Below are 15,116 nucleotides of genomic sequence, written 5' to 3'. Positions count from 1 at the left end.
TTGGGTGGAAATCAATTCTTTTTTAGTACTAATTACTGTCATTCTTGGGTATCTATTTTATGGTGTAATTAAAAATATGTCAAAGTCTGGATCAATGCTTGATTTACTTTTCTTGTCAGAGCCACTCCTAAAGAAAGCTGTCTGCAACCGGGAAATCTCCTTTTAGCCATATGCTCTGGAGCTTTTCAGCTTGTTTGGCTTGTGCCAAGTCCCAAGGCAGGCAGCAGTTGAGCCCGAGCACAGGGGAGGCTCGCCTGGCTGCTCCCCTCGAGGGGATGCAGCCTGTGTTATCAGGGAGCAGTGTTTTTGAGCAGTAGGTGTTTACTTTCTGTAACAGGACGATCGTCCGAAGTTGCTGCAAACCTCCCGCTTCAGGCCTGCCTGTTGCAACAGTGACAGGCAAACGCTTTTTAGTGTGTGTGTTGCAATAGTGCTCCCCTCTAACATGAAGGCTGTGCATGGTCAGAAATGAACTTCTTTTGATTAGTTTCTTTTGAGTAGTTTCTAATAAGTCACTACTTTTATTAGGTTAATGCTAGTAAGCTTTAATAATGGTTTCTCTAAGGTAACACATCTGCACAGTAAGGTGTATTGGCTGAGTTATCAAAACTAGAATACTTGTCTTTACTTGTTCCTCTGGTCCAGCTTCACAATTTATTTTTTGTAACCTAAAACCAACAATTCAAAAAGGAGCTGTAATGTATTGGATTTTGTCCTGAGTCTTGGCATAAGTGAGAAATTTAAGTCAGACTTTGGGAATACAGATGCCCTTCTTGGGGGAGAAATGTTTGTACACGTACTATTAAAACACTCTGGTGCTTTGGTGTTCGCTTAAAGCCGTGGATGCTGGCTACAGAGTGGTGGAGACGCTTTTATTTACTCTCATTATGTTACTAGCTGGATTGGTTCGCCAGATTCAGCGCATACATCACTTGAGCCAAGTTATCCAGGTAGAATAAAAATAAACTGCCTACGCAAAGTATGGTCGCTGCTTCCCCGAGCCTTGGCTGGGGTGGCGGGGGTGGCAGCTGCTCCTGGGAGGAAGGAGGGCTTCCCTTGCTCTGGAGCTGTCTAGTGTCTGCCTTCTCAGCCATCACGAATGTTTTCTTTTTGCAGATGACACGATTGGTGCTGCCCGGCATGCTGGAAAGGTGAGTCACACTAACACTATCCAGACAAAGTCATCATTATTTATAGGGGAGAATCCTTTCTTGAAAAATTCATTACTGTGACTAATCAGCCCAGGCTCCATGTTTTAATGGCAGAGTAATGCTGGGTGAGTCACGCTGATGGCGCATGAATCATCAGACGGTGGAAGCCTTTTCCACTCGATTCCCTTTTTATTTTTCCTCTCCCTTCTCCACTGTTGTGGTGATTCCTTTTAGAACAGAATTAAAAAGCCCGTCTGACTCATCAGCACTAACTCAACAACCTGCTATTCTGAGGGGGTGGTTACAGTTCCTGGGAATAACCTTCTTAAGGCTATTTCTCTAAGTCATTGTAAATAAAATGGATGCAAAGAATATGTTCTCATTATACAGTAGGAGGTATATTGAGGAAAGTCTGTGATCATTTGGTAGAGAAGAATCGGAGACCAGCTCTTTAAAACAAGAGTGAATGCACACCACTCTCCCTGCTAAAGGCATGTACTGACTTCCTAGCCAGATCCCAGGTGAAACTCAAGTTACAGGGTTTCGGTGTAGCCCCTCCAGGCTGTTTGCTAGCTCATGTTGTCTGCTCCATGGTGTTAGCTGTCCCTGTTGCAGTGCTCACCCTGGCTTGCTGAGGGTTGTTCTGGGCCGCATCTGATGTTTGCTTGCAGAACGGAGGCAAGTTGCAAGGAACCACGCGTGAGAGCCACTGCGCTCTCACCTCCTGGTGGACGCCCGAGCAGGAGAGCGGGTGTGCAGCAAGCATCCCAATCTGGCAAATATTTATTAAATATATATAGAGAGTATATATTTATTGCATCACCTGCTATCTGGGAATCTTCATCATAGATGAGGGTTCGCTTAGGCTAACCTTGTACAGATGCAGAGCAGATATTTCACATCTGAAATGACACTTTCTTCATAGCTGAAAACCATCAGGGCTAGTTCCTAGTGCAGGAGTTAATACTTCCCTGAGTGACATCTTAAACTTAACAGCTTTTTATTTCAGGCTCTGTAGATAGCAATGGAACTATAGAAGAGCTTATGTCATGGGAAGAAATTTGAATTATAAAAATAAGATGCAGGACAGAGTTCACGTGTGTGTTAATATTACCCCAGAAAACTCTGGCAGAGGCTGAGCATCCTGATACAAAGATGGTAGTTATTCAGGGTTTCCAAATCAAAAATTACTTCTTGTCTGTGTCCTGTAGTTGACAGACAAGGACCCATTTTTCATGAAACCACTGTCCGGAGATGATGTGATGGTGAAAGTCATGGTACTTTAAAGGTTTAATGTTATATGTCTTTGAAATCTTGAAACTGAAATGATTTATTACATGCGTCTATTCTTTGTCTAAAGAAACATCATCTTGAAAAAAAATGTTTCTAAAATATCTTTGTCTAAAGAATTGCAGTTATCTGTTTGACCAAGTTGATCTCTTCATCCTCTCAGGACAGGAATAGTGTATTTTGCTTACCAGAAAAACATAGAGAGGCTGTTCTTTAAGCATTAAGCTGGATGAGAGGATCTGAATGAAAGGCAGTAAACCAGACTTACATTGATGTCTAGTTCCAACTACCCCTGAGCAAGTCGCTTCATGCCTTTTTTTCCCTTTTTTCTTTGCTTTTCTTGACTGCGTACTCACCCAAGTCCAGTGAATCCGAAAACATGAATGAATGGTATCAGTACAGAGCAGCTCTTTGGGCCAACCATTAACTTCTCATCTGGGACTGTAGGCTGGGTAAAAGGGTCCCAGGCTGTTCTACTAACAAAGCCAGTCCAGGAATCCCATCATTATTTTTGGTTGCTCAAGGAGAAGAGCTTGTTGAGGACATAGACACAGCGTAGCGCAGTATCGTGTAGTGTCTTGCAGCTGTTTCATGTATGTTTATGGTTTGAATACTAGTTTTAAAGCAGGGCATTGCAAGATACATGCAAAAGTAGAGAGCAGACTTGGCATACTTTACATTCAGGTTTGTAAGCTGACAGTACTACCATGTGGCATGGTGCATCTGATGCTTCTTATTTACAATAAACATAAGAGTTTCTAGTAATGGCATTTAGGCTTTTTGCTGTGGCTCCTCTCATCACTTTGCAAGCATTCAGACCACAATTTATAATCTGTGCTTCCCATTGCACTTAAATGCGTTGCCTTTCCTCCGTAAGTTTTCAGGCTGCTGCTGAAGGTGGGAGCCTCGCAGAACTCAAATCTCCACCTCTGTCTTGTGGAGCCAGAAGACTCCATGGATCGTTTCTAGACAAATACCGAACGATGGCATTTCTTGCCGGGGAAGCAGCAAGTGCATAATTGCATTAGAGAGGAAGCTGCTCTTTCCACTTGGCATGCAGCTGGAGCAGGCCGGGTTGCCACGGCAACGGCGCGGGCTAAATATAGCGCCGCTCGCGCCGGTTAAGGTGGCCCGGGCGGGAGGCGCGAGCGGGGCCGGCCCGGGGCCGGGCGGAGCCGCGGCCCAAAACACCTCAATGGCAATGCCATTGGGAAGCAAAATTGGGATTGGAGTAGTGGGGGGTGTTCCTCCCCCACACATCTTCATTTTTCTTTTATCTGATCATTTGAGCTATTACCTTTTAAGGTTGGGGCTGTTTTGTTTTGAGAACCCCAGGTGCATTGACTACGTGGAGGAGAGAGTACATAGAGGTTTTGCAAGGGGCAGCTATTAATTTGTAACTCTTCCTAGCATGTGTCTCTTACTGGATCAGACTTAATTCTTTGCATCTAGATGATCATCACTGGCCTTGCTGGAAAGTTAGCCTGGGTCGCTGCTGTGAGGCTGGTTGTGCCCTACAGCCCGAGTGCCAGCCTGTCTTTGAAAGCTTCGGCTCGTGGTTGTGCTCCAAAGCATGAGGTTGGTGTTTATCCACGTAAACACTTACCTATTTTGGGTCTTGTTAAGCTTTTGTCCTCAATTAAGTCTTGTGGCAATTACTCCCCTTTGAGTATGGGAAGAGCACTTCCTTTCATCGGATCTGAATTTCAGAGTCTTTCCCCTACAAAAGAAAGATGACATTTATTTATTATGAGATGCGTAAATCAAGATCTCAATATTTTTTCTTTCATTAGTCTGTATGTTCTTACCATGGCTCCTCTTAATAGTCTCTTAAATAGCTAAATTGGACCAATCTTTTCACTCTTCGATGTCTGAGGGCTTTTTTTTTCCTGTTTTTTCTCCCCTCTCAAATAATTTAGTCAGTTTCTACATATTTCTCTTGTACATTTGGAGGGATAGAAAGTGAAATATAAAATTTTGGTGATGGCACATCTGTCGCTGCCAATCCCTATCTTTCCAATCTTTGTCTGCCTTTGGCTTCTGCTTCACGAAATATTTTCTTGTTGACTTGTGTTTGGGGTCTTCAAGGGCACGGATAGAGGATTTGAAATCAGGTTTGTGATTAATCACATAATTTTCTTTGTATGTGTTGTTGGTTTTGTTACTATTGATTTTTCACCTGCCGTTCTATAGCCTAATCACACAGCAGTCTGAGGTCTTTAAAGAAGTTCCCTTATAGTATTCTCCAATCTGGATAATCTCCTAAAAACTGCTTTGAATACTCATTTCACTGCTAATCTCCATTTGAGCTCATGAATAAACATCATAAGCACCACCTGTCTTGATATGAAAAACTTCTGACATTGGTGTTTAACCTTTTGCTGTTGTGAAAACTCATACTTGGTTGTGGCCTTTTTTTTTTTTATACCACATATTTTAATATATATTACTAGTTCACCAGCTGAGCCTTGCAAATAATTCCTGAAACATACCAGCGCCTTTTGCAAAGGTGCTTTGAAATCTTGCATAACTGTGCAGTGATTTCTTCTTCTCTCCTGTCAATGGTCTCTGTTCTGAACATGAATCAATCACAGGTTTGATTCTTGGATCCTGGCAGGAAGCCACCTGGGTGGCAGCTACTGTAATGATTCCCAAAGAATTTGTGTACTAATTTCAATGGTCGCTTAAACCTTGCAGTTTCTTTTTAAAAATGGCCATTCAGATCATTGTGGGAGCATTGGCATAGGGTGCATGCAGAGATGAACAAGTATTATGAGGAAACTTGTATGTGAACTTGCAGCAGTTCAGTTGTATGACAACTCTGTGTGTGTGTGTATTCTCACTCCACAGTGAACGTGGAATATTGAGTCTATGCTCAAAGGTAAACATTGAGTTTACTGGTGGGTAAGAAGTAGAGAGGCAGCTTTTAGTGTGTTAGGCTTTCTGCTAGCAACCCTTGGCAACTTGTTTGCCCTCGCTTGCCTATATTAGCTCTTACCGCTACCTCACACCACGTCATGTGTCACTGCGTATATAGAGCAGGGCACAAACTGACATGCTCTGCACTGGTCCCTGCACTGGAAGATATAGGAGCCTCTTTTCTGTCCTAACTGCAGATACTTCAGAAATATTTAGCAGAGCAGATAGGTGTCAACCAGCATCAGATTCTTGCCTTCACGTAAATATTGCTGTGTAATGCCAATGTATTATTGTAATACAGCTATAAAACAATTTCTGTAGTCATCCGATGAGTATCTTTTATCTATTAAAACCTTAGGCATTTGAGCACTAGATTCAGATACTTGCCAACTGAAGTTCCCATGAAGTGTATTTGGAAGTTACTTAGGCTCATCATGAAAGAGATTATCAAAATATAAACCATATAGCAAACTTGTACCTCTGCCACCATAGCCACGACTTAAAAGTTGCCTTTTGGATTTGTGTCAACTTACCTAGGCAAAGCTGCATGAGCGTAGCCCAGTATGTATAGAGCACAGCTCTCTTGAGTGGAAATAGCTGTATAGATTATTATGTTTTTTCTCCATTTAGAGAATTTTATACTGTGAGTATTTGTATCCTGCTTGAAAATTTACATTAGTAAGTTTCAATTTAGTATTTGCTTGGGTTTTTTCAAAATAGTTTTTCATAATCTCATTTGCATCCGGAAGATTTTTTTTTTCAGGCTTGAAGCAATTTTATCAAATATGAGGCATTATTATATTGCATGGTAACATCTTCATTGTTTTTCAGATCAAAAGGAGTAATCCTGAATATCTCCTCAGCTGCTGGGATGTATCCAACTCCACTGCTGACTCTTTATTCTGCAACAAAGGTAAATGCTCTTTTGCTCATTGAAATTGTGTTAAGCATCAGCCACATTACAGGAATAAATGTTTTGGTGTCCATCTAGTGGTGCTTTCAGGAATTAGAAGTGCTTGGTCTCTTAAGTTATATTTTGCCAATAGTGGAAGTTTGAAGGTCAGGAGAAAAATGCGAAGCGTTTATAATGGTCTTCTGCATGCTTCATCACATATGCTACTTTTTATGTAAAAAGGGATAGCAATTTAAGCTTAGCATGAAGTAGAAGGCCACTGACAAAGTATTTTTAGCACAAAATATCAATATATTGATATTTTGGAGTCCCCCCCCCCCTTTTTTTTTAAAGATAGTTTTTCTTTAAGTAGGGCTCTTCTGTTGCTTTCTGAGAGCAAAGATTTGTCCTACTCATTTGCCTCAAGTTTTGTATTTCAGGTAAGAGAAAGTAGAGTTCAAGTGCCTCACTGATGCCAAATAGAGGCACACTTGCCTTCAGCTGTTGACTGTACCTCCTGTTAGTGTAGCCCATGGTGTGGTTTGCTTTTTTGCAATGGAGGTATTATTGGCTCATGTTCAACTTGGCACCCACCACAATTTCCAGGTTTATTGTAGCAGGGCTGCTGCCCTCCAACTTTGCGGTGTGGAGTTATGCAACCCTGTACACAGTTCTTTGCACTTCATTTTGTACCAATAGAGGAGCGTCATGAAGCTTAATAATCCTCAAGTTGATTGAGGTCCCTCCAAGCTGAAGCCCTGTCTTTGGGAGCTGCTCCATGCAGCTGAGTGATCTGCAAGCTTGCTGGGGGTGCACACGGTCATCGGTGAGGCTGCTGGTGGAGATGCTGAGCAGTGCCGGCATCAGCATTGGTCTTTGGGGTTCTCTGCTTATGGCAGCCAGACTTCAAACTGTTAATCCATGATCCTTTGAGCCTGCTTGTCCAGCTAATCTTCAGTCTGGCCAGTGGCTTATTCTTTCAGCATGTGTGTCCTCATCTTCCAAGGGGGTGTGCTGCAGAAGGCCATGTCAGAAACCGTACTGGTGATACCCACTGTGCACTCCTAGAAAGCCACTCACCCCACTGTAGAAAGCAATCGGGTTGGTCAAGCATGATTTGCTATTGGTACGTCTGCAACAGCTTCTCATGTATCTTCTTGTCCTTTATATGCTTGCAAGTGAATTCCAAGATTGTGCTTTATGATCTTACCAGGGACTGAGATCTAACAAGATCATTCTTGTCTTTTCAGAGGGATGTTATATTAGTCGTTTTCCAGTTCTTAGCAACCTCCTCGAGTTGTCACAGTTTTTTAGACATCATAGTAGACAGTAGACTTTTCCATGCTAAATGCAAGAGAAATGTTTATAGTGATACTCAAGCAGTGTCACACTGCAACTCTTTCATTTGTACCTGGAAATTAACCTTAAGCACTTCAATGATTTCAGAGTCTAAGCAGAAGCCTGAGAGCACAAAGCATGATAGCATTTATGTTAGAACAGACCCACGATTCCTTTAGATGCACACTGCCATTTATTCATAGTGAAGGAAGGGATATTTAAGTTCAGAAATCGTGAATGCCTGATTTGGAGTGTTTAACTTAACACTCCTCCAGGAATAGTTACTTCCTGAGAGCACAGTTCTTTGTTTTATTGTGAAAGGTCACCTGTGGCAGTGCTTTCAACTTTATAGGATGATTTGAGCTTCTGCTTTTAGTGATTGTGTGTTTTAGACTGCTTTGGTTAGACTTTTTTCAACGAGAACCTCAAATATATTCCTCCCCTCCTCTCTGAGAAACTCAATTACAGGGTAAGTAATCTGCCTAATCTCAGCGCTGCTCATCTTCTACCAAAGCAAGATTAGTAAGCATGAAAGTGACTCCCCTAATGTTGCAATAGAAAGACTGTATCTGCAATTTCTATTTTTCCCCCTATCTATATAAAAGGATTTTAAACCATAATATCCTTCAGACCTAAGTCAATGTCTTTGGCTAATTGTCAGGAACAGACACAGTATAACTCTTTAACCTTCCTGTGGTGAGTTCCGTATTTTACAATGAAAAGATTTTTTTTTTCTTGAGGAAACATATTCTTATTTTTCAACAGGCTTCCCTCTCTATCTATCTATCTATGCTAATATTAGTGAGAAGTGAAAAATAATTCCTTCTGCCCATGTCTCAAACATTTATATTTGTTATTGGAAATCCAAGGAGAAGAAAGTGATTTTAGTATGCAGTGTTTATTGAGGGGAGTTATTTAGAGAATGTTTCTAAGACTGTTACAGTTAGATGATGTTGGAGGGCCTGTGCTTCTTATGGGCAAATAAGAATCCAATTTGTGTTGATCCAATGGGTTAACAAATCCATCGTGGGGGGGAAAAAAAAACTTTATTAGAATAATGGATGTGGATGCTTGTTCTGGTTCATGTAAATGTAGCTTTCTGTATGGCAGAAATCTTTGCAAACAGTAGAGATGACAGTCTCTTTATATAGTCTTGCATATTTGAAAATGTAGTAGCTGATTTCAGGACTCCCAGACAAGTAGAAATAGTCAGGACTTATTCTGAGTGATAAAGGAACTTTGATTTACAGAATATAGGTTTATTTTCATTTATTTTTGATATATAATTGATTTTAAATATACTGGTATGCACTTATCACAAATAACAGTTTGGCGGCTATGTACAGGTACTGCACCGAACAGTTTGCATATATATGCAGTTTCTGATATTGTTACAGGTGGATGGCCAGCTTGCTGAAGTTGTAGCAATTAGGCCTGATGTTAAGAGCTGGATTTCATTAAAAGCTTATACTAGAGGGGAGAAGGAAAGAGCAGTTGGACAGATGATGAGCTTGTCTGGCTCGGTGAACCTTCCTCTAGCTTGCACATGCAATTTGAAGATTAAAAGTACCTAGCTACACAGCAAGATCTCGTTTTTCTTCAGATCTTGTATACGCTCAGAAAACTATATAAAGAAATAGCCCAGCAGCATAGCAGTGTTTTTTTTTGCATTGTGTACACAGAAGATCTGTAGCTCAACTTTTTTTTACAGAAAACACAGTGAATGTGCGCACTAAAAGCATTGGTTTCAGCGAGGACTTCTGTTAATCCACAAGTGAGGATCAAAAAAGGAGGATTGTGGAGCAGGTGCAGGAGGCCTGGCTGCTTGCTTTGACGCAGGTCCGAAGCAGCTGCGCCTGTTCTTAATAGCCTTTCTCTCTGGAGCTGCTTTTCTTTTTTCTTTTTAACTACTCGAATTATTTGTTACTTATTTTAGCTTTTTTTTTATAGATGCAATGGTTTAGGTCCTTCTGTGGAGAGTACTTAATTTGTTCTATTTGGCTGTATTGCTTCACGCAGACAAGGCATGATCATAGATCCTCGTGTTTTGTCCCATCAGGCGATTGAGATGGAGGAGGAGGAGAGGGTCTGTGTTGATCTTACTTCCTCAGCATGGCATAAGGCCTGTCTTGTCTTTTAGAGAACGTGACAATGGGGAAGAAAACGCATGGGTCTCCAATTATGGAGAAGGTTGTAGCACATGTGAGGGTGTCTTGAAGATGTATACAGGCATCTGCCATTTAAGTTAAGTTCCTTCCTTGAACTCTTGCTTTTGCAACTTCTCGAACTTCTCAAAATTTTGAAAAGAAACCACTTTAGTGGACTTCAGGACTAGGAAAAAGCTTAGGATTTCTACTCAGGTAGTATTTCTCTAATCTACAAAGTTTCTTTGAAAATCAATTTTTCTTTTTGAAGACAGGAACTATAAATGGAAATGTAAATATGCCTGCAAACCACTACAAGTTAGTTTCCATTTTAATGCATAACATGCTGTGTATTTCCCTTCTTCTCTCTGTAGGCTTTCGTGGATTACTTCTCCCGAGGCCTCCATGCAGAATACAAGAGCAAGGGCATCATTGTGCAGGTGAGTAGAATTTGTTTCATGTAAGTGTGGTTACCACAGCAACATTGGTGTCTTGGTAACAAAAGGAAATCATCATATTCTTATTCATGAATATGTCAGACACATTAAGGATAAGGATTTCCTTGGATTCTGCTAGCAGTTTTCTGAAGTTGCTCTAAAACAATGCATCTGAGTATACTTTTTTTTAATGCTGCTGGTGTTCATTATAGCTTTAAGAAAGAAGTATTCCATATAATTTTTTCCTGTCTGTAATTCTGTGGAATGCATCTTTATAGAACTTAATTTTCTAGAATGACATGAGACCCCACCTGCACTGAAGACACTTGGGTGTCGCTTCTTAATTCAGTAAAGGTTTTTCCTAAAAACACAGTTAGCTTATCGCTTTACCTCTCCCTATTCTGTATGGTGTTTTTTAAAACTCAAAGAACTCCAAGGGCCCAATTTGCTATTAGGCAACAAGTGGTTCTTCAGCCTCTTGTTAGGGTAGGATGTCTGAGATCCTTCTGTGTTCTGTTTTTTCTGGCAGCAGGCAGAGCTGCTGAGAGTTACCTCAGTGTGAGCATATCCAGATGCTTCAAGGAGAAAAGTATTCTATTTGAGATGTGTTGTTCCTACATGCATTCATAACCAGTTATTCTCTTTTTCCCTTAAGTCTTCCCCAAGGAGTATTCTGTCAGGTTGAGAGGAAAGCAAAGTAGGAACATGTCCTTCCTGTCTGTGCCAAAGGAGCACCTATTGGTAGTGCAAAAGTAAAAAATAGTCCAGTAAGTCATGCATAACTGATGGTGTTAAACCATCAGTTTAAACACTGATGGTGTTTAAACCAAACACTTTGAATGTAATATACAGTCTGAATGTCCATAGTACATTAAAGACTTCAGCTTTCCGACCCCAAAGCTAGAAAGGCAACAGTTCAGTGTCGTATTAAATGCTACAAACAGATGGAGATTAAATCTGACTTTCTGTATCTACAAGTATGTTTTCCTGTATAAATTATAGGTTTGTAACTACAACATAGGCTGTGATAAATTGACTTCTTGTAACTCTCAGGTGTTGGCTAAGGCTGCTCAGTTGCTGATCAGGCTGCTCTTTTTCCTCCCTAAATGTAGACAGCGAACAGCCATGCTGAGTTATGTGGTCTGGTGACCAATAGCTGTTATATGCTAATTTTATTGCAGTCCTTGTAGTCTTGTTCTAGCTTAAGCCACCATAAACCACTAATGAATATTGCAAGGACCTCTGTGTAAAGATAGCTGACATCTCCTTCATGTCCTTAGGACTGCATCCCCTTCCAAGTTCATCTCTCTGACCTTCAGAAAGAAGCACTTTTAAAATTCAGTTAAGATCACCGCTCAAAATGGTTAACTCTTACCATGCCCATACCTGCAGAATACCCCAGTGAAAAGCAACGATGCAGTACAGCCAACATTTTACCAATTTCTGAAGCCTAGCCTAAGCTACATCAATATTGCTGGAGTAGAATGCCTTCTTAGTGAAAGTTAAGTTTTGATTAGTGCTTTTGTAGAAATGTAGGCATCTTTAAATTCAAAATACACTCTTTCTAGCTAACAGGCCAGTAGAATTTTACAGAAACAGCACTCTAATAGCATAGATTAAATTCTGTGTTTATTTACATGCAGAGGAAGAGGTGTGAATTTGTAGCAGAAGTTAAGCAAGAACAAAAAGGGTTGAGCAGGGAGGTTGGACTAAATGATCTTCAGGTGTCCCGCAGCCATCCTGTGATTCTGTGATAAAGAATGAAGAAAACTGCAAGGACTTCCCAAGGCTTTGCCATTTTCTGCTACTCCCTTTTCTAACTTTTGTCAGTTATATCTTTTCCCTCTATGCTTTGTTTACTCTATGTAGAACAAGTGGAAGAATGAAAATTTCCACTGCCTCTGTTCTTGTATAATATTCATTATATAGAATGTCAGCTTTTTTTAGGCCAACCTTCTGCTCCAAGTGGCACTGCAGCTAATGCTAGGACGTGGGTTGGCCTCTTCTTACTTTACTTGGCACTGGTAGAAGAGTTTGGCTGTCATCTTCATAACTGCCCTTGAAATAGTTACAGGCAGATGTTAGGTCACCCCCAGCCTCCCTGTCACCACAGTAAACAAGCCAGATGCTCTCACTCCATATTCACACAAGTGTGCTGGCACCAGCTTGCAGCTAGTGGTGGTGTCTTTCTCCATGCTTAAAGCTTTTTGGGACAGCCTGTACAGGTCAACATTGGTTGCTGCAATTTCTCCAACCTTATGCACCTTGCCCCTCACCCCTTCTCCGCACAGAGAAAGGGAAGGAAACTGCTCTGCAAAGATCCTTTTAAAAAAATAGGATAACATCAGTGATAGGATAGCTTGTTTACACAATTTTTACTTTATGTTCCTTGAGTAGACTTACACAGAAGAAAAAAAAAAATCCTGTGACCTGACTTCTTGCATCCATACAACAACCTTCAGCAATGCTGCTCAGTTTGAATAAGGGTCAGAGTTGTAAGCACCGGCAGGGCTTTTAAGGGAACAAGAGACATCATATTGGTATAAGTTACTTCAAGTTGAAAATAGGCTGGGCTGCTTATGTGGGTAAAGGCAAGAAATTGCCTATACAGTTCCTCGGCCTAGTAGTGTGAGTAATATCTGCCTCAATACAAAATGCTTTAAAAAAACTCAAGAGAAGGAAATAAAAAAATTCCTCCAATTTAGACATTTAATCTTAAAATGCATTCTGGAGTCTCTAGTAGGTACCTATACTATTAGGGTAACGTAAGCAGCTTTCTTATCTAAGTATTTGTGGCTTTTGATGACTTTGAAGGCGATGGTAATTGGACACATTTTTGAAATTTGGGAGTATGTGACTTTTCTCTTCCATTTGAAAGTGGACTCATTCAGTAATATTATTGGTCTTATAAGTCCTATATATAGAAAGAAGTGCACATTCTCAATAAAGGAATGAACTGACCTGACAATGCTTGTTGTTTTTTCTGCTTTTAGGCTTGCTTCCTAATGTCATGAATGCACATTCGTCTTCCTTTCCTTCTCCATTAGCATGAGCTGGGGACAGGTGCAATATGCTGTTTGTATCCCTCCTGTCTGCTTTCCCCAACACTAGCATCCATTTGTGCTACCAGCTTGCCTCTGTCAAAAGTATACCCACCCCTGCTTTCTCCTCTTGCTTTTCCATTATGCCAGGAGCAGGTAATTCCAAGACCCACCATCACTTTTTCTGTTTCTTCCCAAAACTGCTATAAAAGCCCATGAACTGCACTCCCTCTCTTGGCCCTTCCTTCTGTCCTTGAGGTCTTCCACACTACAACCCTCTTGCTTCCTCTGAGCCCTGCTGTAGTATCACAAGCTCAGTGTTCCAAGGCTTTTTGTTGTTTGTGTTTTTGTTTTTTTCTCTTCCTTCCTTGTCTCCAAATAGCAGATACAAGAATTAAAGTTTGAAGTCTTTGTCTCACTGAGTTCTGTACCTCCTTCCCAAGCCAACATGGGTGGTTTGCTAAAGGGAAGGAGCCTTACAGCCTGTTGTGCTGGACAGCTGGAGTCTTACACTTGCAGGGCTAGTGGTGAGAAAGGCTCTTCAGGCCCGCTCTTGCAAAAACAGCACCAGCACCAGCTTGGGGTGCTGACCGTCAGCAGACCATATAACTATCCTGCACCCCCCCCCCAAATATAGTCCCCATGATCCCTGATTAAAAACATTTTTGATATTACACATAATGTTTCAGAATCCAGTGCGTCTATAGATTGTTGAGTTTTCAAAGATTTTAGGTTAAGCTGGAAGCATTCTTCCCTTAATGCTCTTCTCCTATATGCAGAGCGTTCTACCCTACTTTGTGGCAACAAAACTGTCCAAAATCCGCAAGCCGACCTTCGACAAGCCCAGTCCTGAGACGTACGTGCGAGCCGCCATCGGCACGGTGGGGCTGCAGACCCAGACCAACGGCTGCCTGCCGCACGCGCTCATGGTAGGTCACCTTGCACGAGGAAAGGGTGCAGCGGGTTCTCTGCAGGGACTCCCTGTGCAAGAAAAGTGTGAAGTAGTTTTGAATATTAAAATAGTTATTTTTGTTCTTTAACTTCTAATCACAATTTTATAATGTTTGTGCTGGTGATGGATTTGATCTGCCATAGTGCTGGCTGTTAGTTGCTGAGATTTTTTTTTTCTTTCCCTTTCACTTCTTAGGGCTGGGTCTTCTCTCTCCTGCCTTTACCTGCTGCCATGAGTTTACTTATGAGAACAAACAAACAATTACGTGCACGTTATTTGAAAAAAATGAAGGAAAAGTAAGTTGCAGACAGCTTGATCTTGGAAGTCTGGGACACCTGCAAGTTCCATACCCACATTTCAGCACCAAGTTGACATAATGTTTTAAATATTTTTGAATGTAGGTGTATTTGCTATTAAGGCAAAACATGAGATTCTTGATTTCCAATATGGTTTGAAAAATAGGCTTTATTTGTTTATAAATATGCTGGGAGGAGGTGCTTCAGACTAAAACTGCACTGTGCTTTAAAAAATACTTATGTGGGCTTGATCAGGCATTGCCTTTGGGAGAAGGAGCTTGGTTATGTAGCGTCCACGAATTCCATGTGTTGTAGGCTTGGTGAAGGGAAGAGCAATAGTAGTTCTGTCTCTTACGTATTCATGGAAAGGTAGAAAGCCATGTGAAGAGAGTGTATGTATTTAAAAAAGGCAACCTGGCACTATTCACAGAATATAACTCTTTTCCAGTTCAGGTTTAGGGCATCTCCTATCACTCAGCATGGTCAGTGCTGCACCCTGGCTATGCAATTTGGTCAGTGAAAACAGCCTGCCTTGGGCGGTCACGAGATGGCAAGAAGAGCCCAAGGACAGCTTTTAGGCTGTGTGGAGGCCACTCTGTCCATAAAACAAAAATGCCCACATTTCAGGCTAGTGTGTTAATTAAGTTGCTTTAAAT

General features: G+C 41.2%; 1 protein-coding gene across 1 annotated transcript in view; it reads left to right on the top strand.

The window, feature by feature from the left end:
* HSD17B12 (hydroxysteroid 17-beta dehydrogenase 12) overlaps positions 1-14,812 on the top strand; it is a 78,612-nt gene extending 63,800 nt beyond the window's left edge. Inside the window, exons 7-11 of the mRNA XM_088525714.1 lie at positions 1,117-1,151; positions 6,192-6,273; positions 10,109-10,174; positions 13,992-14,141; positions 14,360-14,812. Of these exons, the coding sequence (XP_088381840.1) occupies positions 1,117-1,151; positions 6,192-6,273; positions 10,109-10,174; positions 13,992-14,141; positions 14,360-14,464 (438 nt within the window). The 3' untranslated portion in view covers positions 14,465-14,812. The remainder of the gene's footprint in view (positions 1-1,116; positions 1,152-6,191; positions 6,274-10,108; positions 10,175-13,991; positions 14,142-14,359) is intronic.
* Positions 14,813-15,116: the final 304 nt, after the last annotated feature.

This window comes from Tinamus guttatus, unplaced genomic scaffold, assembly GCF_059628265.1.
Source record: "Tinamus guttatus ecotype Peru unplaced genomic scaffold, ASM5962826v1 Tinamus_guttatus_pri_ptg000240l, whole genome shotgun sequence".
NCBI classification, from domain to species: domain Eukaryota; kingdom Metazoa; phylum Chordata; class Aves; order Tinamiformes; family Tinamidae; genus Tinamus; species Tinamus guttatus.
This window is presented reverse-complemented; position numbering and strand designations above follow the sequence as displayed.